Consider the following 26,875-nt stretch of genomic DNA (forward strand, 5'->3'; position numbering starts at 1 on the left):
GCAACCGGCGAGAATGACTGGGAAGACTCTGGTTAGCGGGACCTAGCTCCTTCAATCAGTCAAAAGGAGAGTTGCGGATAGCGGTGCGGTACGGAGCACGGCTAAGGGGGGCTTCCGCTAACAAGAAGACTTCTTGTCTGACGGCCTGGGCTTATTGGAGGTGGCGAGTCACGGGGAGGCGTCTCCACCGGACTAACCTGACTAAACTCCTCGAGACTGGCCAGTACTGGCCTGAGTGAGGCATCTGCAAGGTATTAAGGAAGCTGGACATCGGGATTGCAGCGTTCTGATATGCTCACAGCGGTAGTTACTGTAGTGGACACGGCAAAAATCACCATTTATTAGATGCGACATATTAATCCCTCATTCAAACAGCTATGATTATTATTCAATCACAATGCAAGAGATCTTGAGGTGGAGTCGACTCTGTCGCAGCCAGTCAATGACCACAGGTTGCGGATAAAGTATCATTGATCTCAGCTTTCTGATGTTGTGCTCGTTAAAGAAACAGTCGGCTAGCTAGATCATGTGGTTTGACTGCCACAAGGCTATTATGATCCCCAGCAAATAAGGAACATGGCAACATCCAGCGTCCAAGGGGTCCATGACGATAACCATTTCTTTCATTGTCTCTCAGCCAATTTCAGCGCCTCTGGTTTGTGTCCTGCTGGCCTTGACCATTCATGCTGCTTGTCGCCAGTCACAGGTCCAGGGTACGAAAGAGACATATACGCTCTTCCACAGGCTCTCGTTCCCCAAACTTCGCCATTCCCCGCCCACATGATCAAGTAGTCATCTTCATTTTACCTATCGGCGGTCAGCGCAGAGTAGGAGGACTCCATGAGAGCGTCCTGACATAGACCATCAGACGTGCCGTGCCATCAACAACCCAATATTCTGTGATGATCTCTTTAATTGTAGAATCCTCCGTCTGCCAATCAGTTTCACGAAATCTAAAAGGGTCAGTAACCAGCCAGTTATGCTACGCTGCTACTCTTGCACAGTCCGTCTGCACCGGATATCAAACACAACAAGACGACTTGGGAGATGCTAAACCCTCCCTCTCCCTCAGATCCCTATCGATAACCAAGTGAAAAAATGGATTCATCATCTAAAACATCTCACATTTTTGAAATCCCACTCTGATGAGCACTGTCAACAGTTATACCTGGGATATGCATGTCATACCGATACCAGGCTACGCGACAAGGGAGAATGTTTCTCATGCGTATCTTATGATGGTTGAAGGTTATCCATTCGTTTTGCCTACGGCCAATTGCGTCACGAAGCAGCCAAACGGCTCGATGATTCGCAGACAAGGATCAAGGGATTTCAGAGTTAGCGTGGCGCGAATGCAACTCTTGCTAATTAGTGGCTCTCGCTGGGATCCGATATTTCAAGACATTCTCCGCAAAAGGCTCAAATTCAAATCCGGTCCTTCTCATGAAGAAGGCCTACTGCGGGCGTCCACTACAAACGATTGACACCAGTGGGTGGACATTCTATCGAGTTTTATTTAGGAGAATCATGAAGCGTAAAAGGAGCTATGATTTTGACAGGCATTTTTATATTGCTAGTTTCTCGTCGTTGCCCAATCCAAGCACAGTCGACCCGGTTCCTATATGACATCGACGCTAATAGCAAGAAACACTTTTCATTTTGATTTCTAGATAGCAATATTTCCGCTGATCCAAAGTCAAATAATATCAGAGGCTGCTACCCTATCGATATGAGAATTTCGGCGAAGGCAAATTTCTGCCACATTTTACACCAAATCTTCGCAACCGTTTTTCACCAGGAGATTTAACGTGGGGTGGGTTAACTTGTCCAGCAACTAGGCTACTGATGACAAGTTAACTAGCTAACAACGACCTTGGTTAAATGATGGAAGAGAGCTCTTCCTTCGCATGGAGAAGAGGAATACAATAATAATGCCTTACACTGCGTACTCACTTCTTCAATTCCAACGTTTCCATTTGCTAAACTAAAAATAGACACTGTGGGTTCAATCTTATTGTCCGCCAATGTCAGTATTGGAATGGCGCCAACAAGCCTTTATCATTGCTCGTGTAGCACGAACCGTGAGGAATATTGCTGATTCAAAATTTGTTTCTCTTGGTTATATGAGAAAAGAACTGGGATTCGTTGTAAATTTATTTTCATATTTTCATAAATAATCCAATTCCGCTCCATACTCTTGTGTCCTTGATGGCTTTCACTAGTCAAAGCGGATGTGTTAATCCTATAAGCTTTCAGTTGAAACTTCTCTTGTTTCTCCTCTATTCTCTTACGTCTTACGATAGATCGCTTAAAGCTGCAGAAGTCCCAGGCTGGCCATTATTCATGGGTGGCTCTGCAGTGAACCACGGTCAAGGAACTTATGCAGGATACATGCACAATTCAGCTCTGTAGGGACTGCTCAACTTGATCCCCACTGCAAGTGTTGGTAAGAACAAGTTCATAATAAAGCCAAATGGGCTGGCTCCTCCTGCATGAACCTCTAACCAACGGGGGTTGGTGAGTTTCCCAAGGAGAAAAGTCAGGGCTTATGTAAGTCCACTGTTCATTCAGGCAGCTCAGATTCCATGGCGAAGTTTTCCTTGCTTAGACAATAAGGCGCTCACCGCGTCATGCAATTAGGAGGGGTAAAAAGCCAAGGAATGCATGAACTCATTTGAGCGTTCTGGAGGTTTATTTTTATTTTCGTCCAAAATATCTCGAGATTCATGGATTGTTTGCTACTCCGGTGGTCAGGTGGATTTCGCCCTATTTATGTCATGGTATGGAATAACCAGGATTATCTGAACAAACACATCTAAATGCCCATTACAGCTGCTCTTTCCACATAATACGTGGGTGTGAAAAAAAAAAAAAAAAGCCTTTCCTTCTCTACTTTATATATTATATTATATATACATACCTCTCACACAACTTTTGTTTTTCATTTTGCATTTTAGGGCGCCTTGCATAATGTGTGAAATTCTCAAAACGATCAACTCTGCCGCGAAGGGCGTAACGGTGGAGTGGGGACGAAGGGAATGTATAAAACAGAAATGCAAACACGGAGAGTAATGATAAAATATGGATTTCATTTGACTTCAGAATGTGAGAATAAAAAGCAACAAAGTTATTATCAGAAAGAATCCCCATGCCAGCAAACTCCCGGGTCACAGATCACAAAATGGCAAGAAACGACAAAAAGATAATAGCTGAAACTTCAGAAAAACCAAGGGCAATAGAAACGACATGCGAGAAATTAAAAAAAAAAAAAAAAAAAAAAGAGGAGACGACAAGTTAGCAGTCGGCTCTCTAAACCTGCCCAAACCGGTTCTTCCTCCTTTCCAGCGCAATGCGATCCTGCTCGCTCCATGAACTTTCATTCCCACCCGCTTTTTGTTGGGACGGTCCTCGATAGCCTCCACCTCCACTTCTTCCCATATGACCTCTACCCCGTCTGGAATCCCGACGCTTCCCACCACGGCCACTTTGCCCATCATCATTCGCGCGACCTCTTTTCCTTGGACCGTCCGGCAGCGCCTCATCCAACCCCTTTACAATGGATGCGTCCTTCGTAACTGTCCCAAATCGCTTCGCCCGCTCAAGGGCCTTTCTAGCTTGCTCCAGAGCGGTTGCTGAATCCTCTACTATCCCGAACTTCTCAGCGCGAGCTTTACGTTTCGCGAGTTCAACTTCCAGATCTGTGGCTGACAGTCCTATGCTGTAGTCCACTACGGGTTTCTCTGCGGACTGCTCACCGGTGTGTTTTGTTGCCCCCGCGGGAGCATCTTGATCCACAGCGCCGGGGGCAGTTGGTGCGGACGCCTTGACCTCACTTCTGGCAGCTTTGGAATGCTCAGTTGTGGAGGGAGCGACATCGACTTTTTGTTTGAGGGCTGGAGTGGTAGTCGATACATGGCTTCCTGGAGCGGGGGCTGCGGTGGCGCTGCTTGGTTTCACAGGTGCCGATGCTTCAGTAGTCGCATCGTCGTCCCAATCGATGACATCCTCCACCGCATCTGATTTTGCGGGACCAGCGACCGCTGCTTTTGCGGCTTCAGCCTTATCCCATTCTTGTAATCGGGCGACTAGGTCTGCCTTCTTCCCTGTGTGTGGTAGTGAGTGGGATTTGAGGATCTCAATGAGTTCTGCATTAGTTTTCTTGCTGTATTCGATCGCCATGGCGAAGGATAGTATGTGGCACGAAGGAGGATGAGGACGAAAGCGGGAGATTCGTTTATATTACTGTAGATGCAAGCGTGATAGAGTGGTAACATGTGAGAGTCGAAGATAACTTTTAGAAGCTTTTGGGGGAGACTGCCGTTGTGGTCTTTAAGGGAAAAGGTTTCGCGAAAAATTCAATGTCTTCGACTTTGCATGATGAGACACGTGGTTAAATGGAAAGAGGTATCAGAAAGCAGAGAGGCATGAAAGAGAAAAGGAGATTTAGAGCAACTTCAGCGTGGTCAATGCGAGGGTGTGTCGTGAGATTTCTTTGAGTTGACGGCGATAGATAAAATGTCGCGGTGTTCAAGCCCTGGAAATCTCCTGACAGGTTCATCGCGTCAAAGTTCAAAAGACAAGCCTTACCAGAATGGATGTTTGGCTGGTTCGGTCAACCACGTGATTTGCCAGAACTAGTGAAAGGTTGAATCTGTTAGTCATCAACATGTGGCTGGGGTTCTATCTTCGTCTTGGATGGATTCTGAACTCCTATATACCTGATAATATTCCTGTGTTACTAGAACCACACCCAATAATCATGTTAGGGATGCAAGTTAAAACAGATGGTAGACGATGAATTCTGGGAAGCTCTATCTGTTGTATTGTATCTTCATCTCCCTCCAAAAGTGCAGCCCGTTTCCTGTGGCCTGACAGCAGCCGGTCTTTGAACCGCCATGGTTTACGAAGTAAATACCTATTTCCAATGAAGTTCTATTTAGGGTGAAAATGCCTTGCCTGACTCAATTCATTTATCATTCCTTTCATCATGAAACCCTCAATGTTGCCGCCCGTTAAAAACACTCACAGAAGGTCTGATGTTTCTAACCCTAACATGGGTAACACACCGAATAACATGATGGGAAATGTCTCTAAACCCGGCACGAGAAAAGACCATGAATTCATGTGAGCTCCACACCACCACAAAGTCACGTTACCAAAATGACATCGAGCGAAGGGTTCGCCCTCCAGCCAGTCATTATCCAGAACTGGCCCCTGTCCTTTCACACCCCCATCCCAACTCCTCAACCCTTCCCTTTCTTGTCAATCCAAATGGCCACTTCGGAGTGGATCTTCAAAAGAGCTTAACTAGCGGGAAGGGAATCCCTAAGGGGGAGGGAAGCGGACCAAGCACCGTTGCGTTGCTAGCAGAGGGCAGCAAACCTTGGAACCCTTACAGAACACTTGATGACATTTTCATTTCTCTTATCAACATGCACATCATCACCAGATGTGGTGATTGTGCTGTGATATGGAAACATTAGTTCCGTTTGCCTCTTTTGTCGGAAAAATTTAGCATTCCAGATTTTCAAAGTGCCCTCAAAGGACACCACCACCCACTTGGGGCCTAACATTGACATTGACGTTTCGGTTATTTGGTCCTTGGAATCATTTTAAATCATTGAGTTCAACTTTTTCGCTTGGATCAATTCGAAATCCATACCCTCGCTCCACCATCGGATAATAAACGGGATGGCAGTTTCCCTCCTAGATAACTCGCTACTTCGGCAGATTTTCTTAGAACTTCACTCGGCCTCTCCGTCAGCTTGCGCCCCATTATTTCCAACCCGCTGGTTCTTCAGCAACAATGTGCATTCATACTCCGGAGATGAGCTGCAACATCACGTTTAAAAATTGACCCAATTCCGTCACCATCCTTCCAACGTTCTACACGTGTCCATCGTGGCAAGCAAAAGAAGAAAATGTTAAAGGGGACCCGAAACATTTGCATGCAGAAAGTATGCACTGCGCCACAAACTGGTGGCTGAGGGTCTGACATGTGACGTGATATCAAATAGTGAGGCAGTTGAAAATATATCAGGCATTAGGGGGGCCACGAGAGACAGGACTCAGAAACCAAGGTCTTTCGTCCTTGTCATAAGGGAGACATTACCAATTTCTTTGCGGCTTCGAAGAAAACCATCATAAACGAACATGGGACAAATACCAGAGTCATTATATATTTGCAAAGTCGTAAATCAAGTGAAGGCAGCGCAAAACGGATTCAAGATAACCCCCGTTTAGAACAAACACGCCGGTTTCATCTTATCATAATGACAATCAGTTAGGAAAAAGTTTCCAGTTTGGTGTCCCGCAAATGAAAGCAAAGTCTCATTAGCGTATCAACGGTAAGTAAATCGCATTAAGCGGGGGAAAAACAAAAAAATGATGATATAAAGTTAACAAATCCTCCGTGCCCCACGGACCCATACGCTCATTTTGTGACCTTGGTCTTTTTCTTCGGTCTCTCGTCCTCATCTTCATCAGCGGCGGCATCATTTTCTTCATCCCCGTCATCTACTTCAGCATCACTTCCACTACCGCTGCTTTCGTGCGCAGAGTCATATTCTTCCGCAACGTCAGACTCGGACTCTGCTTGGAAGTCCTCGTCCACAGATTCTTCGTCTTCGTCTGCGGAACCACGGTCGTTGCCGGCGGCCATTTCTTCGTCGCTGGAGGCATCTTCATTGTCGAGAGCGGCGGCGATAAGGGCGGATGACTGGGAAAAATTGTCAGTATATCGTTCTATATTAGAGTAGATCGGGACGAGGAGGGGAAGTTTTAACTTACGTCATCGGCCATTTCGTTCTTAAATCTTATGTTCTTCGCCTTGAAAAATTCTTCCAAGGGTTGTTGTTCCTCGCTGTCCCATTGTCAGTAATTCATTCATTGAAGGACTACTCCAGCCAGAGTTGTGGCCACGGAAAGGGCTATACCGATTAATATTGCTGAATTGGTGTTCTCCCATTCCCCCTTTAAGGGTCATCGTGATATCGAACGTTCGACTAGCGGAGATCGCACCACCAACACGGGACATGGTGATCACGGATATATTCTCAATTTGCACGTAGGTCGCTGGTTTTGGTACAAACATGAAGCTTTTGTCCAAGCAGAACAAGAGCCCTTCGTTCGCTTTGATGGAACATTTGACACCGGAATGCCCATGATGACTAGACTTGGGGTCAGTTACTTTCGGCCTATGACGTCCATTGGGTGATTGGGTATGATTTGAGTGTGGGCCTGAATTTTTGCTCCGATGCTCAGAAAGGGTATGAGACAAAGCGGTTGCTGACCTGACGAAATCCCTTGAGGGCATGACGACCTTTTTCCCGGAAAGGCCGCGGAATACTTTCGTTACAACTTGATGAATGGGTTCCTCGTAATGGGCCTCCAACTTGTCCTTGTAGCGGGTTTGAAGCAATTCACTGTTGTAAGGTGTTAGTGTGGCCTGTGAGGAAATGGTTATAGAGAGAGATTGGTGGTATACTCAGTCATATTTAGATCGATGCTGATCTCATCATCAAGTTTCAACTGCATAACCAGGAATGGATATCTCGTTTGGCCTTGTCGAAGTGGGGGATCCAAGCCTAACGTGATCAATGTATGGGTATCGTCATTCTTCGGCAGAAGGAAGAATTTCTTAATCGACTGGTACTGAATTTTATAGTCGTATGTTTTGCCTCGTAATCTGAACGAGCTTTCGTACATATCAATATCGAATCGTCCTCTGTGTGTATGTTAGTAATAGTATTCCTGCAAGGAAGAGGCGGAATGCGAATATTCTGACCTTGGAGTGAGATGTAGCACATCCAAAAAGGTAGCAAATGTATCTCCAGCAACGTCTCCGATCTCAGCTTTATCCATCAAAGTCTCATAGAATAAATTTGCCGCATTTTGTTCCTCTGCCTCTTCGCCTTGAACGCTTTTCTCGTCTCCCTCTCCTTCTTCACCCTCTGGTTTCTCCTTCTTAAGAGCTGTGCCAGGAATGTAAAATCTCATCTCTACCAGCTCATCCCGTCCGGCGCCAGCTTTCCGACCTCTGTTTTTCGTGCTACCCTCTGATTGTCCGTTCGTTCCGTTAACGGCATCAACAGGAAGTGCAAATTCAACAGCAACCTCGTTCTTGCCCGCAAGGTTTGTATTTGATATTTCCGAATAAGGGAGTTCAAATGCGGGTCGGTTTTGCACATTGAATGTGAGTTCTGCTTTTGTGAATTCTGCTTTCCCCCAGTTCCATCCACGAAGCGCATGTTCTCGGTTTTCGATGTTGATGCCGTACCAGATCTTGAAGGCTTTGCTTGTTCGGTCGAAATCCTGTCACCTCCGTGTTAGATGCGGTTAACGGTAATCGAACACGACAGTTTCGTAGTTTGATTTCGTACCTCTTGCTCGAATCCATCAAGCTGAATGACTCCCGAGGAACGGGAGAGGATCTTCAGCTCATAACCCTTGGCAGCTCGACTCCATTGCGCTGCGCCAATATTGCTGCTGTCAAGAGTAAATGTGTCGCCGCCGCCTGATGGTCGCCAACCCAAGCCGCTCTCTGCAAGCTTACATTTGCCTGGTTGTTTTGATAAATCGAGGTAGATATTCTCGAAGCTCTCCCTGAGCAATGGTCAATAGCGGTTACACCACCAAACTCACTGAGGCAAGCAAACCTACATGATGGAGATATGGCGCAAATATAGGAACTTTGGTTGGGAGGTAGATGATATCAGACAGTAAGTTGAGTGACAATTCAATGCTCAAAACTGCTTGATGTTGAAGAGGCGACCTTCCATTTGATGTACGAGCTTCAATAATTCGCGTGTAGAAGAACCACTTAATAAAAGTTCTCGCGCCGTGGCGTAAGGAAATGTAGTAACTCGTTACGGCTGGCGACACGGGCCTCAAGCGTCGTTAGTCAGCAGCCTCCGATGGCCCCTATCCAAGAGGCATCCTGGGCCTCAACAACAGACTACGGGAAAAATATCTAAAATCTTGATACACGTTTGCACCAGAATCTTTATTTCGTCTCAGCTGAATATTTAATTTTCTATCTCGTCTCAGTTGAAGATTGATATTCCTTCCCTTAATGAACGAGGGCCTGGTGCGGGAATCCACATTAGCTCTTTTTGCATACAGGCTTCCAAAAACTCTTACCCCAGTGATCGTGTGAGAAATCATTCTGCAGAGCCTTTCATGGCTATGGATTCCTGGATTTTCTCCTTGGGAATTAACCTGATCGCGACGAGTTCACCTCCATATGGCCCTTAAGTACATAAATTACCGAGCATAGAGAGCATGTGCTATGCTGCACTGCTCCGCTCCTTCAAGACTTTCGATCGTTTGACATCGTGGTCCAAGAAGAGGGTTTCCTGCCTTCTGCCCGAGCATGCGAGATAAGGCCATTCATGATGCGTGCCAACAGTAGTGGACAGCTGCTGTCTCAGCTCTCACAGGCGAAGCAGAGTTACCCAAAGCATGAGATGTTTGTGGCAACATTCTCATACATATATCCGTTTTCATCAGGCTGGATTTTGAAATGGCGAGGACGGACACATTAACCAGTCAGCGGTAAGGTATTGCTTTATTGGGCTTTCTGCCCAGCGATCCACTAGCAAAAGCAATCAGCCTCCGTGGTCACTTTCTATATATGTCAGTCGTCGCTGTTTGACAACGTTGTAACCAGTCCAAGCCGCGAAAGCGAGAGGGGGGGTTCGAGGAGGGTTCTATACTACTGCATATCGTAGTGTTGGTGGGTGATAGATACATGCGTGTAAGGACAAAGTCACTAACTATGGAAAACTGCAATGACCTTCTCTTATATTTTGTTCGTTTTATCTTATTTTACTTATTTATATATGTATATACTATTATATAAATAAGCAAGATATCAACAAGTATTCGTTTTGGGAGAACAAGCGTGGTTGTTCCCTTCGTCTCGGAGTGTTGAAGTCAATAAACCTGAGAAAAGGGAAAAAAGCTAGTTATTTGACATAAGCATCGTCGACATCATCGTTAACTAACTACCTCGTGCCATGATACCACCAACGCGTTAGAAAGTTTTTCCCGTTTACCGACTCTGCTTAGCTGTTCCAATCAGCTGCACCTCAAACAAAACGGTCCCATGCCGTTGACCAAGCTCTGATCCTGGATTTTATATCCAGGATATCTTAATACGTAATTGCGAAACCCGGGGATCCCGAGATGTCTGTGCCAGCTGATTTCTGATGCATAAGACCATGAATTGTCCACGGTCCACAATCATCGATTTCACTACCTTTCTCCATACAACTACAACCCAAAATAAAAAATAAAAAGAAAAGAAAACCCCGACCATATTGAGGTTCCGTTCTTCATTTGGCCCTTTCGTTCAGCTTCAAGAGGTTCAGAATCCGAGAATCCCTGGTGAATTAAAACCCGAGCACATAGCCACCAAATTTGGCAAATTTCTAGATATAAAACAGTGATATTTTAACCAGGTCCGGTAACTCAGGGATTTGCTATCATCATATGGCACAGCTCTTCCCCAAATTTCACGAGATAACTGTCGTGGGGCGCCAGATACATACCTCCTTGAACCTCGTTCATCTAGGTTTAGCCGTTTTCTCCGTTCGCAGCCTCCCGAATCAGGGGCACTGTGTAATCTCCTGACCGGGAGTTTGCATTCTCGGACTGCTCAAAGAGTCAACACCAACCCGGTGCTAAGAAGCAATGCCAGCTCGTAGATACGTCATCACAAGACACTGGAAATTCATCGCCATTCTTCTTAACTCCCTCCAGCTAATATCACGGCAGCCATGCGAGGGCTTGTCTTTGCTTGCACTCTCCTCCTTTCTTATGCCCTAGCGCTGCCCAACTATGGAAGCTATGCAGAGGTGGGTTTACAGGCTCTGCACAAATGGTATAATGCATCAACAGGACTGTGGGAGACGACAGGGTGGTGGAATAGTGCAAACTGCCTAACAACCGTGGGGAACCTAATGCCTTTGAACGACTATGCCGCGTCGATAGGGAAAGATATTTTTAGTGCCACTTTCAAGCAGGCCCAGAAGGCACAAGCCAGACTTTACACAAGGGTCCCTTCAAATGGTTTGGTTGAGATTGGTTATCTTAACCCACCATTTATCATCGCATCATCCCTATGGCACAGCTTTCCTGGCTTCATCAACGACTACTACGACGATGAGGGTTGGTGGGCTTTGGGATGGATCAACGCTTACGACGTAACTAAAGACCAGAAATACCTACAAATGGCAAGGGATATCTTCGAAGATATGACAGGTGGGTGGGACAGTGGGCGGTGTGGTGGGGGTATCTGGTGGGATAAACGCCAAACAGCCTTGGTTGCCATCTCGAACGAACTTTTCCTGAGCGTGGCAGCACATCTCGCCACCCGTGTCCCCAACAAAGCAAAATATTACAGTGATTGGGCAATAAAGGAGTGGAAATGGTTCAAGCAATCTGGCTTGATAAACATGCAAAATAATATCAATGATGGCATAGACTTAATCATCTGCAAGAACAATGGAGGGATCGTATGGTCATACAACCAAGGCGTCATTCTCGGTGCCTTGGTCGAGCTCTCCAAAGTGTTCCCCGGAGAAGGCAATTCCTTCCTAGATCACGCGCATGCCATCGCTACGGCGGCAATTCGTACTCTATCCGATGAGCACGGCATCCTACATGACCGCTGTGAACCCGACTGTGGTGGTGACGGACCGCAATTCAAGGGAATTTTCATGCGCAATCTGCAGGTATTGCACAAAACTGCGCTGAAATCAGAGTACAAATTCTTCATTGAAAAGAATGCAGATTCCATCTGGGCCAATGACAAGAATGATGAGAATCAGTTTGGTATTAACTGGGCCGGACCTTTCGCGCCCCCTGCCCTCGCATCGACCCAGAGCTCAGCACTCGATGCACTGGTGGCAGCTGCAGCTATTCAGAGTTGAGAGCTTGAGCTTCTAGAAAGGTCTCGCAAGAGGAGAGCATCCTCTGTTTCTTTGTTTGATAGGGCACCTGTTTGTTTTTTCTCTGTTACATTGAATTCTCCGTCGACTGGCAGGGTGAATACAATACGACTTAATGTCCTAGCAGAGAGGGGATGGTGTTGATTGTGTTATATTTCAGTTTACATTTCAGTTACATTACCTTAGATCAGCCTTGCCATAATTGGCATAAGAAATAATCGTGAGCTGCTTGATATACGGTGTTTTACAAACACCTTTTAAGGGTCTTTTGAAAAATGACATCACCAATTGTAAATAGTTAACTAGTTTTAACTAGCTAGTTAACTACATCACGTGCGTCTGCATGCAAATCTGTTTCCTCACACCAATATTGAGGGAAAGGTCATAAAACTCTGCCATTGGCCCTCATACTGCTGCAGAATTAATTGAACTGCCCCCTCTAACCCTGCATTCACGCCGACCGATGTTCCGACCCCGCCAGGTATCAACCCTATCGACCCTCAGAACTCAATGCACTGCCATCACCACACCTACACGAAGTAGCATCAACAAATCCAGCCTCCTATTCAACCACCAGAACCACCTCGTCAATAAACCCCTCCCGCGTTTTCCCCATCCCTGCACCACCCGCCGAACAATAAGCCAGATGGCCCCAAGCGACGTCTCCAAATATCTCCAGGAAACACACGAGCGTGTCTTCGAGAACAACAGGAAATGGGCAGCAGAAAAGGCCGCCAAGGACCCGCACTTCTTCGAGAAGCTCTCCATCGGACAGAACCCCGACTACCTGTGGATTGGCTGCAGTGACAGCCGTATTCCTGCCGAGCAGATAACAGGCCTAGACCCCGGCGAGGCCTTTATTCACCGCAACATCGCCAACCTGGTCTGCAACACCGATCTCAATGTGATGAGCGTGATAAACTATGCCGTGCGGCACCTGCACGTCAAGCACATCATTGTCTGCGGGCATTACGAGTGCGGCGGCGTCAAGGCTGCTCTGACACCGGCAGACCTGGGCTTGTTGAACCCCTGGCTGCGAAATATCCGCGACGTCTACCGGCTCCATGAGGCGGAGCTGGATGCCCTGGATGAGAACAAGCGCTATGACAGGCTTGTAGAGCTGAATGTGATTGAGCAGTGTCGGAACATCATTAAGACGGCAGCTGTGCAGAAGATGTATTCGAAAAACCAGTATCCGATTGTGCACGGGTGGGTGTTTAACATCAAGAATGGGCTGTTGACGGATTTGAAGATTGATTTTGAGAAAGTGTTAACGGGTATCCAGAAGATTTACGATTTGACGGGGAAGTGATTAAGGATGGATGGAGCCCGGTTAAATTAAACAGGTGGCGTCTGGGGTTGCGCTTTGGTTTTAAGATCATTTAGTAAGGGGTTCTGCCCCGCCCACCTTTTTCTTGCGACAAGGGAAGCCTTTACGGACGCTATATCTTGAGGCTGCGGGCAGAAGATCCATGGATATTCCTCTTGAGGGAATATATCCTTTAATCCGCGAAGTGGGTTTAATCTCAATCAGAACAACAAGAATCGGCCAATCAATACATCGAATATAAGATTAAACCACTCCCAAAATCTTCAGAAGCGTAAACAGGTCAGCTGCTCCATAATGCGTAGATGGCCTTGTACACCGTTGATGGCATAAAAAAAAAAAAAGGGGGGGGGGGGGGGGGGGTATATAAATCTATGAACAGTCAAACAGTTCCAAAATCATCAAGATGTAGTGTGTCGCGAACGGTGTTCTGCTGGATGGTAAGAGTAGTCGCCAGCACTCATGAACTCCACCATCACTCTACAAAGATTAAACTTGCCACGATTTCCTAGAGATAGGTTACGACGAAGTCAATGAACCATAGCTCTGTAAACAAGGCAAACTTGTATCCATCTCACGCAAGGCTTTTTTTTTTGTCCTCGTCCTGCACCTAGGCGAGACGGTTGGGAAGAAAATACCAGCTGAAGAAAATTCCAAAACCAGAGCCGGCGGAGAGAAAACCTCCATCTTCATTGAAACTGATTTTTCGCAGGAATGGAGTCTCCAAAACCCGATCTTGAATCCCGGCAAACAATGCTATTCAGATTAAGAATGCTCTCAGCTGTTCGCCAAACGCAAACCAGCTGCCGGTGCTTCCGGCTCTCCCTTTCAACTAAACTTCGAACCACTGAAAGTTCATCACGAAAAAATATCCGCCGAAAAAGAGAGTTTGGTTTGAAAATGGCTGTTGTGATGATCTAACTGCCAACATTTCCGATGATTGACGTCACGATTGAAAAAAATAAAAATGATATGGCTGAGGTTCAGCGCTTAAGACGTATTTAACTACTTAATGTAACTTGGGTTGGTTAAACATCGTTCGGATCGGACATCCGCAAGGTTAGACAGCGTTAAATTCGCCGAGTTAAAGGAGACAGACACTTTCACCCAAACCATGAATGTCGCCCACCGCAAGGACATGGAACGAGAACCTACAGGATCCCCACAATTACTTCACATTTCAATCACGCAAATCCAGTATCACGGTTTGGGTTGGCTATCTCATCTCCTCAATCGTGAGCCTACGATTTCCTGGACGAGCAGTTCTAGCATCAAGGAGTAATTCCTGTTCTCTCTTGTGCTGATTTACTGCGGGAAAAGGGGAAGGGGCCTGCCAAGAGTTGTTAAACAGACCCCTTGACATCTGGTACTAATAATATATCAAACCCTGGAAACCCGTTCCCAAGGTTCAATAAAAACCACTTACGTAGATAAAAGAAAAGGTACTGTCCAATCATCAGAAAATTAGCTTTTTGTTATCGTAATGATGGTATTATTTGGCCCCTCATTGCCCCGTAGATACCCACGTAAAACTGGGAAACCTATCCTTCAGTCGTTGACAGAGGAAGACCAGAATGAAGCCTTGTGCAAAGCAAGCAGAATATCTCTGGCGATAGACGAAATTGCGACGTCTCTCTCCCCAACGGTTTGCGAGGTGATTGGTATACGATAGAGGATGTCCCACATCTTCCTTAGAGCGCGGCGGGGTGTTACCCATCGCATTTCGACATGCACCTTGCATCTCTCTCTGAGTTCTTTTTGAGATATGACGCCTAGTGACTTCCCTGGTTATCGGCGAATCCGCTGAACATGAAAAGACATTGGAACAAGGGAGTAGTACATCATGGGAAGTTTGTGTATATCTCTCATTAGGTTCAGGTTCTCGATAATTTGGCAATGCCGAATTTAATGTTTGGTGTGGGGAAAGTTTTGTCTTCGTATTGTACCTGTGACGCAAGGGAAAAAAAAAAAAAGAAAAAAAAAAAAACATGGCCAAGAACTCTAGAATGCCTTTTCGAAAACCTACCGAACATTGAACCATTTGGCTATCAACAAGTTGCGTTCCAGGGGAAAAGTCTGTCCAGACCCCCCTCTAGTTCCTTGCGAGTATAACCGAGCGATGTTTGATCCAATTACTGACCGTCATCATGGGTTAAGGATCCCCGCATGGAAGACACGAAGGAGGAAAACGGCAAACCAACTAGGGCTGACAGGGCTTGGACATGGTATGTTGAAAAGTTGAGAAGTTGAAAGGTTCATGCTGTGGTGATGTTTCCCACGGACGAAAGGTGTTTGTAAATAAGTAGGGTTCTTGGACGCGAGGAAGGTTTAGGTTTCGACTTTTCGAGGAATCATCAATTTTTGTTTTATTTTGACGGTTAGATAATGCCACTCGCGTTAAACTGTCATGCCCATAAGTCTCTCACGGGATTCTGAACCCAGGGATCTCCGTGAATAACATCTGTCTGTCTTGACATCGATGGGTCAGTCCACGGGGCACCCATTAGCCGATCGGTCGAGGGCTGGAATCATAGCCTGACCTATTGGTCCCAAATAGCCGATTGTCAACTATTTTTCTCCTCCGGGGCAGGGCTTTGTCTTTTGGCCCGGATTATTTTGAGTCTGGTCAATTCCAGGTTGATCATTAACTGACTACTACTACATGGATAACTGACCGTCCATCCTGCCCTCAATTTTTGCTGTTGTCCCCCCCCCTTCTTCCACCTTTTTGCTTAGAAAAAGTCTGTCACGAGATTCTAAAAAGAGATGAACTGCTTGAGCCGCGATACAAGAGCGATGCCATTGTGCCACTGCTTCCCGGGTTGCATGTCGGTGCGCGGCGGATTCGAGTCAATCAAAATGGAGAAAATTCCCAGTTGGCAGCCCAAGACCCAGATGTTCTATCTAAGCTTCCTGGCCAAGTGAGCTAATCCTAAAAGGATAAAGAATATTTTTGGTTGCTGTAATAATCAAGGCCTCTCAGGCTCCGACACATCATACAGGAGGCTTTCTAAACTGAAGTGAGGCGCTGCGCCCTTGAACTGACGGAACTAAGGTTTTCTTCTTTTATTTATTTATTTATTTATTTATTTATTTATTTATTTATTTTTATTTTTGCTTTTCTTTCATAATTTTTTTTCTCACCATCCTTCTTAAAATATATATATATATATATATATGTGTGTATATATAGCTCGAGATATTGATTATAATTGCTGCGATCAAGGGGATGAGCATCATCAGGTATATGTATGCACAGTTGAACAATAAGGAATTGCAGAGGGCTTATGAGACAACCCCAGTGGAGATGCATATTGACGATGTGTTCTTATATTTGGCAATGTGAGCTGGAAAGGCGAGGTTGCAGCTGGGGAGGGGGCTTCGAGATCCACCCGCTCCTTCGCATCAAAAGAAGGAACCAAAGCTTAGAAGTTTTAAGCCATCAACCAGTTTCACAACCGCTCCAGCTATTCGCAAATGCGTGTATATCCTGTTCCCCCTTGGAATAAGAAGAAAAGAAAGACTCGTATAACAAGAGGAAATAGAGACAAGTATAGAGAACTCTGGTACAGGCAAAAAACGTGACAACATGTATGTTATGTACAGTATTAGTGGCACTCCTACAACAAACAATAACAACAAACAACAAAAAAACATGCCAAAACATGCCCCCTTTTGGGGATTTGACTTAAATTAACAGCAATCCAACGGCTTAGGGAGACACGGCAACCTTTCCTGTTAGGGACTGGTAAATTACCACCTGACCCCCCCGAACCATACCGTATGATCATTGATCGGGGCTGCAACAGGAATAGGCTGCTGTTTTTATTTCAGACGACGAGGATGTCAGCCAACCACCGCCCGCTAAGGCCTCTGAACGAGTGGGGCTGACTCAGCTTACGTTCCCAAGCCCGGTAACTGCAGTACCTGGCTGCCCTAACGCCCTAACAACTGCTAACGCTGGTACATGTCTTGGTACAATATCTTGGTACCGTGTGGTACCGTTCCTCGTTGCTGCCCCTGGGCACCCTGGAACACTTCAGGCAGTGCAATTTGCTCAAACCTCCCGTCCACCTCATTCATTCTTTTACCCTAAGCCATTGCTCTGCCCTGCGGGCAACCCTCACTCCTTTTACTCTGTCACTGGCTAAGGGATGTGAGATCCATATCTTGTTTCTCGTCACACACTCGTTTAACAAAACATCCTATCCTCCATATCTCTCCTTTCTCGATGTCCCCGTTAGCCTTGAATTTCGACACCTGCAGTGGACCTAGATTGACCGCCTGGTAGACCTGTAACCCCCAGGTATCTCAACGAGGGAGTAGCTGTGTCGTCGCCGGTGGCGCGATGAGGTTCTCCTCCTCACCCGTCGAGCCAGCGACGGCAAATATCCCTTCTCTCTTTTCTTCCTCCGTCTTTCTAGCGCTTTCAATCCTGCTCTCGACAGCCCATGCTATCCACTTGACGCCGGTTGTCCAGCCAGATCTTGATCTCAAGCCCCTGGGTCGAGTCGCACTTACAGGCAGCTTTGACGCGATATCGCTATACCAGTTCGAAGAACAGAGGCCGAACAATCATCTACCAAATGGTACCCGCTCTCAATCACTCCTTACGGCCTTGCCAAACGGTGCGCTCGCTACACTCGCCTCCGCCGACGCTGATATATTGTCACTGTGCCCGTTGATGGCGGAGAATGGCACAATTACCGACGTGGTTGTTGGAGGAAACTTTACAAGTTTAGGCGGTGTTGAATCTCAAGGGATTGCATTATTTAATATGAATTCTAATCACGTTACCCCGATATCTAACCTGTCTGGAAAGGTCTTGGCCTTGCTTTGCGATAACGAAAACGGAATTGTTTATGTAGGGGGGGATTTCAAAACGCCGGAATCCAGTAATGCTGTTATATGGTCCCCAAGTTCAGGGTTCTCTTCCCTTCCGTTCGCTGGATTCAATGGACCCGTCTCATCCATCGCCAAAACCCGGGAAAACCACATCGTGTTTGGAGGCTCCTTTGACGGATTGGGAAATGCGACAACTCCAGCTTTGAAGGACCAACAGGTTATCAACCTCGACACCTCAAGAATATCAGCCGGGTCGAGTACAACGAATACTGACTATAGTAATCCACGCAATATTATATGCAAGCAATTTGGTGAAGGCAATGCTGGCAATCCATGGTTGCTTACAGATAACTCCCCCGGGTATTGGCGTGCTGATATGAAATTTGGATACCAGCCAACGAAATTGAGGCTTTATAACACGCATTTAGATGGAAGAGGCACGAAAACCTTTCATTTTACGGCTGTTCCGGACAATGGAATATTGAACATGACTTACACTGATCCTGCCACCGGTGATATCAAGGCTTGCGATTCGCAATGTCCCCTCTCCGACGATCCATCCGAAAAATATCGCGATTTCACTTTCGTCAATCAAGTTGGCGTGAGTGGTTTCCAGCTTGATATTTCTGAATGGTATGGCCAGGGTGCAGGCCTTGATGGGTTGGAACTCTTTCAGGATGGTATGATATCCCTCCCCGTGTGCTAATCAAGTGGGCCAAGTTAACTTTGTATCAGATATTTATACGTACGCCGTGGATGACTTTAATGAACCTAAATGCGCCAGAATCCCATTTGGTTCTTCCTCAAGCGCAACGGGGAGCTGGCAAGTTACTCCCTCACGTCACCGCACGTCCGACTATTTAATAGCCCAGGTTGCATCGACAGATCAGACGCCGACATCGGTGACCTTCATGCCGGACATAAAACAGTCGGGAAATTACTCAGTGACTGTTTTTACTCCTGGATGTCTACAGGACAATACATGTGATACCCGTGGCATGGTTGATGTTACGTGGTCGGTCACCTCCAATAGCGACAGGCAGGAGCAGACCGTGATATACCAGACGAATAATTTTGACAAATATGATCAAATATTCTTGGGCTTTGTCGATGTTAGCAGCAGTAACTTTCGACCAACCGTGAAGCTGACTACAAAAGCTGGCCAACAGAACATTCACGTTGTTGCATCCCGTGTTCGGTTCGAACTCATCTCATCGACTGGCGGTCTCAACGGTCTATACGAGTTTGATCCGGAAGTTAAGGAAACCAGCGTAGACTTCTCAAAGTCCGCCATTAATAGAGCGGGAATGGATCTTGATCCTGGCGCGTCAGTAACGAGTTTGGCTTTTGGGAAGGATATTCTCTTTATTGCTGGAAATTTCTCCAGCTCCTCATTCAGCAACATTATGTCCATCACGGATGGCAAGACTGTTTCTTTGCCAGATGGAGGGCTGAATTCTCAGGTTAATTCTGTGTTGCTGCTTGAAGATTCTCTTTTCGTTGGTGGTAACTTCTCGAGCACATTGCGTGGTACAAGTGAGAGTGGAAAGAGCCTTAGTAACGTCGCTGCATACTCACTATCCAAAAAGGCATGGGGTCCTCTAGGGGCAGGTGTAGATGGTCGAGTGGAGTCCGTTGTCTATTTCTCTCTCAACCTAACAGACAACAAGCCTGAACCTGCTGTTGCTTTCAGTGGGAACTTTTCGCATATCCTTCCATTCGATAAATATCCCCTACAAATAGCTCTAGGTTTCGCGATTTGGGTTCCTTCTCGACAGAATTGGCTGCAGAACCTCGACGTCAGCCAATCGGCTTTTATTGGAGAGCTTACCACGTCACTTATGGTTAAGAATGTAACCACCCTTTTTGCTGGTAGCCTTATGTCGGGAGGACTCTTAACTCGTGGAGCTGTTGCATTAACCGACAATAAAGGTCTTGGCCTTCAACCACTGCCCGTCAACATACAGTCGATAGAAGCAAGCTCATCGCTACAAAAGCCCCTCGCCGCCTTGCAAGATGTTCCCATTGTAACTACAGGACTCTTCTACAATCGTTCGGGACGAAACCTCACCATATTGGCTGGCCATTTCTCTGCAAAGGGAGAGAATGACGCAACTGTTAATAATTTACTTTTCATGGACGGTTCACGCAACAATTCCATCACCGGTACCGGGTCTGGCATTGACACTGCATCAACGTTTTTGACGATGGGTTTCCAGGGAGACTCACTGTTTGCTGGCGGGATTGTCACCGGTAGCGTTTCCGGGTCAAATATAAGCGGTCTTGTCGCTTACGATCTCCAACGCATGGAATACCAAGCCCGTCAGCCAGCAGCTTTGGAAGGTGACGGCAATGTTGTTGTAAGCTCCATCGCTCCACGTCCAGAATCTACGGATGTTTACGTCGGTGGCCAATTCGAATCAGTTGGTGGGTTGCCGTGTCCAGCTGTATGCAATTACCAGCCTGCTTCGAACCAATGGACGAGGGTGGGCAATGGTATTCAGGGCAACGTTTCCGTGCTTAAGTGGGCGAACAAGGATAAACTTATCGTCGCGGGGAATTTCACGGTTGCAAATAACCAAACTACTTTGGCTACTTTTGATGCGACGACCCGAGCTTGGTCTTCAATAGACGGGGCGACTGGCGTTATTCCCGGGCCAGTCACGGCTCTTGGCCTTGCTAGAGAGGACGGTTCTCGCTTCTGGGTTGCTGGGAAGTCGTCTGATGGCTCTCCGTTCCTTGTGTTTTATGATGGTTCGAAATTCCTGGTATCTGGTTCTCTCTTCGAGAAACAGAGTACGATATATGGGATCCAGGTTCTTGGGGTTAGGAAAAACCACCTCGAAACTACCACGCTCGATAAGGACCAAGTGCTTTTCATTTCTGGCAAGCTCGAAATTCCTGTTTTTGGTAGTGCATCTGGTGCTCTATATAATGGAACCACATTAACACCATTCGTCCTGTCGACGAAGGGCGATGGTCAGCCAGGCATAGTTACAGAGCTATTCTCTGAAAATAGAAACACATTCAGAGGGGGCCGTAAGTGTTACCATTTGCACTATCAGCACACTTTTGAGACACATTCTGACATTTATTCGATACAGGTCGTCCTCATTCGAGAGGAATCGTCATTCTGGTTTCCTTCTGTATTGCATTGGGCTGTGTATTCCTGATTGTTCTGATTGGAATTATCTTGAATCGTATCCAGCGTCGCCGACAAGGTTATGTCGTAGTGCCTCGAGGCACAGACCGTCGCCCAGACCTACAACGAATCCCTCCTGAACACCTCTTGGATTCCTTAAGACGGCGAACATCTGGCGTACCAGTCATATGATATGGACCATTTCGGCTTCCTGGGAGTCCTGTTTATCATTTAGAGTTTTTTTTTTTTTCTTTCTCTCTTTCACTGCACCTTTTTCTACATTATTTTTGTAATGGCGTCTGGGCGGGAGGAAAATACCCTGTTTGATATTTTTCTACATTTGGCGTTATTTTTTTCTTCTTTCTTTTCCTAAAGGATTTTTTCCTCTCTGGTGTTTTTCCCATTTGATCGCGATATTTGGCCAACATACCTCTGCTCTGTGTGTGCCTGTCTTCTTTTTATCCTCTGCAAGGTGTACGGACTGGAAACATTCTTCCTAGATTTTGTCACGTCTGTCCCTATTGCTGAACTAATTATATTTTCAACATGTTCTTGTGTGTGTCTCTTGCACCTGGATACTCCTTCACCTTTGCCTTTCTTGGCTTTTCCTTACACTTCCCTTTTTATATTCTCCCCGGTCACCCCTATTAGATATTACTGATCTTGACCGAACGATCCTCCCTCTTCTTTTTCAATCCTCTCCCTTCTTTTCCAATCTTTTCTTTCGTGAGTCGTTCTTCTTTTCAGTCATTTTCCTTTCCCTTTCTACCGAAATAGCTATTGAGCCATGCACGTTATCATGTGTACATACGTACCTAGGTAGCTAGGCAGCGGAGCGGGTTTGGCTTTCCAGATTTCTCAACCGACCCGAGCCAGCTTTCCGCGGTATCCTCATAATGACAGCTCCAGATTGATACCAAGGATGGATAGTTACGTCGCTTACCTGCTAATAACATCAGATCACCCTACTACTTAAGATCACACACGATTCATTAAATGTATACGGAGGACAGGGTTATACATCAGTAATTATATGGACAGAAACACGGGGAGATCTCTGTTCTCTCTACAGTCAACTCTGGTCCATTTATTGTTCGAGTGGTTTATGGTAAGAAGATCGAGGCGGGTACTTGAGTTTTAATATACAACAAGCATTCAACTCTCTCTTCGCTCGCTTTTTATGCTTGAAACACACATTGCTTGGTGCTGACGTTAACGTGGAATTTTTCGCCAAAAAGCATTTTTTTTCAACGAGCAGAAGAGACAAAAGGAGAGATAGGTTGCTCTGCATCTAGTAGCTAATACAGTAACGAAATCCCTCCTAGGTATATAGAGAATTTGGCAGAGCTTAAACAGGTGCTTTGGTTTAGCAGCATTGCTATATGGAAAAGCCTCTGTCCTTGATTTTATAGTAACCTTTGAGGTGTGTATTCTATTTAGCCGGGTAGCTTACACGGGTGCAATTATCATTCGTTAACGATCAGCATGCCCGAGAACCTCGAGATTGCAACTATTCTAAGCTCAAAGGAAACATACCGTCAACTAAACCAAACGAGGCATCTGTTTAACTAAACTAAGCAGCTGGAACTTGGGAACCCCCATTAGTGATCCTGTGTTTCAGTCGGTGGACCAACTAAATCTCCACATCCTTTTTTTTTTTTTTTTTATTTTCGCTGGTTAATGGGACAGATAGAGATGGATCGATCAACTCCCCTGCCACTCGATGCGACTGGCTCTCTCAACGCTCCGAAGAAAGCTGTTTGATTATATTATCTTGAAGAAGACAAGAAAAGAAGACAGATAAATCACAAAAGGGGGCAACCTGCGCTTTTCAATTGCATGCTTTCATCATGCGCTCAAGAACTGGGTGGTATGTGACTCCGTTTACGTATCACACAATGCCATATCCGGGGTTGGCCCTCCCGTCCGAATTTCTGGTGGTATCTGCCGGCCTGTTCCCATAACTACGTGCTAAGTCTGTGATTTCTGCAAATACCAGCTTGACGTGTCGATCCCGAAAGCTGAAATGCGACGAACAGAAGCCGCAATGTTCGCAATGTTGGAAGGCATCTCGTGAGTGTCGACCCAGCGAGGGCGTAGTTTTCCGTCACCAACAGAATGCGTCTATGAATATGAATGGAACGGTGACGGGCGATGGTGACGGAAGCTCCTTGAGGCGGTTTTATTCATACAAAAATACCTTTGATGAGAATAGCGTTTGGTTGGAGATCCCCAAACAAAGTACGGAGGCTGATATGTACTGATTGTGTACCGTACCTTCATATCCATATTTATTCGATTGAGGCCCGTACGGAAACCTTCTTGGCAAAAAAGATTAATGATTGTTGTTCTGTTAGTTACGTTTATTGACAATTCTGAACCGTTCGTGGAGGAATATGACCACCCTATCGCGTCAACCAGCGATCCTGTTGCCAACCCACAACCTCTAACCTGGGATGCTAATGATAATTACCGTCATCAATCATCACTAGATGTCCAGACACAAGGTCTGGAGGCTCTCTCAGAGGCGGCAACCGGGGGACCTTATCATCTTCTCCCGAACTCTTCAACCCCAGTCCATCCGTCGACGAGGAGAAATGATATTGTCAGTAATCTTGCGAATAATACTGCCTCGAGTCAGGCTGAACTGCCAGCTCCTCTGGCACTAGCAGTTTCTGTAAACCCTACACGTCCAAGTATGCCAGCTCCAACATTCTCATCCGCATCAATATCCTCCCCGAACAACAATATCAATTTTATACTCAACCCGTCAACATCAACGTTCTCCCCTATCGACCCGAATCTCCAGTCGTCTCCACACCATAGCAAAATGGCACTCAGCGCTTCAACGCCATCTGGGTCGAAAGAGTTGAATTCAGGTCTAGGAGCTGAAGTGGGTGTAGATGTTGAGTCTGACCGTAAGATTGCATTCTTGCTCCGTCATTTTTCAGAAGCTCCAGGACAATGGTAAGTTTCTTATAATGATATACTGAATGTAAATGATTTAACCGATAGCTAACTTTTCCAGGATGGATCTTTTTGATTTTGGCACATATTTCGCCACCTACGTTCCTGTTAAAGCCATCACTGAGCCCTTGCTAAAATACGCCGCTTGCGCATATGCAGCTAAGCAGTTGGGGCGGGTGAAAGGTAAAAAGGCTATAGTAGGAGGCATATGTGGTAGACAGGCCACAATGGAAGTTTGGCCTGATGCTGAGAAGATTGACTGGTATTATCACTGTGCAAAATATTATGATAAAGCTATCCAGCTTCTGATGGAAGTTTTGCACCCGGAACCAGAGCTGTGTAATGATTCTAGTCCGTCTCAGAAACGGCAGGATTATCCAAATAGCTGTCTATCAAGCACACATTCAGATGAAGTACTTGCAGCAGCGGCAATTTTATCATTGTATGAATTTCTCGAGACAACCGGACCAACTTGGAATCGGCATCTGAATGGAGTCCAGTCGTTGTTTGATATTGCAGAAGCTGGTATGATGCCAGTGGAACAACTGGAGTTAGCAGGCGCACAAAGGCTAGGGCTCTCCAAGGCGCGGGAGGCGACGTTCTGGAGTTTCGCTCGTCAGGATTATTTATCTGCTTGTGAGATCTCCCTTGTGGAAACGTTTGACCCGTATTGTAAAGGTTTCTGCTAACGATGATTAACTAGTCATTAACCAGTGCCGGACGGGGCTCAACACGGAAAATTTGTTCCTTTGGACTGAAGCTGGCCTTCTGTTGGATAATGCAGGATTTGTCCGGCCAAGTAATACAACTGGTTCGGGATATCCAGAAGGAGATGTCATGAAAGAAGATTTAATATCGAATGCACTAATTTGGATCCTCTCGAAAGTTGTGAATTTTATAGCAACAGGTAACAGCTTAAGCAGCACGGAGAATGACCCTACCGAATCTTCTTCCATTGGTGTCTGGCGGCAAACTGCTTTTGAGAGATGGGATAGGCTTCAAACAGAGCTCGGCAGATGGTACAGTGGCTTACCGAACACGTTCAAACCTTGCATCAGACTGGAGTCTTCTTATCCGTCTTTCCAAGGTCCAGATGAAGAGCCGTTACCTTGCCAGGAAGTGTGGTACAGCCTCCCCATGTGTGGATCAACAATGCAGCATTACCACATGGCATGTATCCTTCTTCTGGCCAATAAACCACCCGAATCCACTGTGAATGAGCATATGGTGGCAAGCAAGTCGAAATCCTATCCAGCCACAGAGAATGAGATAATATTCCACTGCCGTGAGATTTTCGGAATCTCTATGGCTCGACTGGACGCTTCCGTGCGTATCCATTCCGTACAACCTTTGTTTGTCGCTGGCCAGTGTCTCACCTATCCTCGAGAGCGCAGAGCCATTCTGCAACTGTTAAATGGGATTGAGGATGATCTTGGATGGGCTACTGAATACCGTGTTAAGCAACTGCTGAAGGAATGGGAGGGGGGTGAAATGCCAGAGAATGTTCCGGGGACTTGGAATCATGTGTCTTCGCGGACAGAACCATCTAAGACAATATCATGAAACACGTTTTAGAAGTTCATATAGAACACCGTTATGCCAAAAGCTCTCTATCGTCGTCAGTAGAAGCATCCGTAGACACATTCGATTGTTCCAAGTAAGAAATAGGATTCAACAACGCTCTTTCAGTAGAACTGGAGTGACGGTCTTCTTGTTTATATATACTTAGGTCGGCGTGCCTGATGTTAGAATGTTCATTAGTTAAGACGGTCACAACCCAGATTGCTGGCTCATTCGAACCAGAAAAAAGGGGAGGATCTCTTTGCCCAAACAGCGAGGAATGGGTCATCAGGGTAAGGTATGAATAGCCAATTACTGACTCTACAGGAGTTTTCCCATCAGTCCACTCTAGCGTGTGATGGACATAGGAGATTACTGATATCAGTACAAGAATCCGCAATCCAAAAGACGGTTTCCGATGTTTCTGTCGGCACCATCGCAACTTCGGCGACAGTACCGTGGCAATCAGCTCCGGAATCGCCAAGTTTTCCTACGCATGTCATTGACAGAAGGCTCTCATAATCGCCAGCGTCGATTCGACGGAGCCAACTCTTCTGCCGCCCCACGTACGTTCCCGCCCGTCAACCACCACCTCCTTCGTGTATACAAGTCCCTTCTCCAACGCAACCGCATTGTCACCCAGGAGCTCAATACCCTTAAGCAGCATCTTGAAACCCTTCAGCCATCACGTAGCCTGCATGAGATAATGGATTGGGAACCCATTCCGCCAGCGGACACTCATCACCAGCAGCAGCAGCAGCAGCAACAGGGGCAGCAGTGGTGGAGGATTTTGGACATGCCCAACTCAGCCTCCTAGACGACTATGCTGGAGCAGTCTCTCGCCTAGTAACAGTGTTCCCTTCTGAAACAATTGACTTCGACTTGGTGTTTTCAGAATTTGTTTCTGCCTCGGGAAAAAAAGGGTGTGAGGGAGAGGGAGGGGGTGGAGGAGGGAGTTAACTAATTATACTCGAATTGAACCAGGACTTCCGTCTCTTGAAGGAGAATAGAGACATCTGCACTATCACAAGGAATCGCATGCAGTGCATAATTTTTTGAAGATATTTCTAGCAGCGAATT

The 26,875-nt window shown here is 46.2% G+C and overlaps 8 protein-coding genes across 8 annotated transcripts; 6 read left to right on the forward strand and 2 right to left on the reverse strand.

The window, feature by feature from the left end:
- Window positions 1–576: 576 nt before the first annotated feature.
- On the forward strand, window positions 577–1,484 carry PADG_07669 (uncharacterized protein; the record flags this gene model as incomplete). The annotated part of the gene is made up of 3 exons (XM_010764796.1): window positions 577–713; window positions 869–1,090; window positions 1,163–1,484. The coding sequence occupies 3 exons, from the start codon at window positions 577–579 to the stop codon at window positions 1,482–1,484; spliced, it is 681 nt and encodes a 226-aa protein (XP_010763098.1).
- A 1,825-nt stretch (window positions 1,485–3,309) lies between these two features.
- PADG_07670 (uncharacterized protein) lies at window positions 3,310–4,179 on the reverse strand (the record flags this gene model as incomplete). Its single annotated transcript, XM_010764797.1, has 1 exon — window positions 3,310–4,179. The coding sequence occupies one exon, from the start codon at window positions 4,177–4,179 to the stop codon at window positions 3,310–3,312; it is 870 nt and encodes a 289-aa protein (XP_010763099.1).
- A 2,254-nt stretch (window positions 4,180–6,433) lies between these two features.
- On the reverse strand, window positions 6,434–9,390 carry PADG_07672 (FACT complex subunit pob3; the record flags this gene model as incomplete). Its single annotated transcript, XM_010764697.1, has 8 exons — window positions 6,434–6,718; window positions 6,790–6,862; window positions 6,936–7,169; window positions 7,293–7,424; window positions 7,487–7,726; window positions 7,787–8,313; window positions 8,382–8,604; window positions 9,269–9,390. 8 exons carry the CDS (start codon window positions 9,388–9,390, stop codon window positions 6,434–6,436), a joined length of 1,836 nt encoding a protein of 611 aa, XP_010762999.1.
- A 1,391-nt stretch (window positions 9,391–10,781) lies between these two features.
- On the forward strand, window positions 10,782–11,936 carry PADG_07673 (uncharacterized protein; the record flags this gene model as incomplete). Its single annotated transcript, XM_010764798.1, has 1 exon — window positions 10,782–11,936. The coding sequence occupies one exon, from the start codon at window positions 10,782–10,784 to the stop codon at window positions 11,934–11,936; it is 1,155 nt and encodes a 384-aa protein (XP_010763100.1).
- A 481-nt stretch (window positions 11,937–12,417) lies between these two features.
- On the forward strand, window positions 12,418–13,266 carry PADG_07674 (uncharacterized protein; the record flags this gene model as incomplete). Its single annotated transcript, XM_010764799.1, has 1 exon — window positions 12,418–13,266. One exon carries the CDS (start codon window positions 12,418–12,420, stop codon window positions 13,264–13,266), a length of 849 nt encoding a protein of 282 aa, XP_010763101.1.
- Window positions 13,267–17,629: 4,363 nt separating this feature from the next.
- Window positions 17,630–21,460, forward strand: PADG_07675 (uncharacterized protein; the record flags this gene model as incomplete). Its single annotated transcript, XM_010764698.1, has 3 exons — window positions 17,630–18,806; window positions 18,862–21,165; window positions 21,231–21,460. 3 exons carry the CDS (start codon window positions 17,630–17,632, stop codon window positions 21,458–21,460), a joined length of 3,711 nt encoding a protein of 1,236 aa, XP_010763000.1.
- A 1,658-nt stretch (window positions 21,461–23,118) lies between these two features.
- PADG_07676 (uncharacterized protein) lies at window positions 23,119–25,798 on the forward strand (the record flags this gene model as incomplete). The annotated part of the gene is made up of 5 exons (XM_010764699.1): window positions 23,119–23,138; window positions 23,268–23,509; window positions 23,626–24,235; window positions 24,297–24,871; window positions 24,939–25,798. 5 exons carry the CDS (start codon window positions 23,119–23,121, stop codon window positions 25,796–25,798), a joined length of 2,307 nt encoding a protein of 768 aa, XP_010763001.1.
- Window positions 25,799–26,075: 277 nt separating this feature from the next.
- Window positions 26,076–26,612, forward strand: PADG_12333 (uncharacterized protein; the record flags this gene model as incomplete). Its single annotated transcript, XM_010764873.1, has 2 exons — window positions 26,076–26,093; window positions 26,187–26,612. 2 exons carry the CDS (start codon window positions 26,076–26,078, stop codon window positions 26,610–26,612), a joined length of 444 nt encoding a protein of 147 aa, XP_010763175.1.
- Window positions 26,613–26,875: the final 263 nt, after the last annotated feature.

Source organism: Paracoccidioides brasiliensis, assembly GCF_000150735.1.
Source record: "Paracoccidioides brasiliensis Pb18 unplaced genomic scaffold supercont2.12, whole genome shotgun sequence".
Classification (NCBI taxonomy): Eukaryota; Fungi; Ascomycota; class Eurotiomycetes; order Onygenales; family Ajellomycetaceae; genus Paracoccidioides; species Paracoccidioides brasiliensis.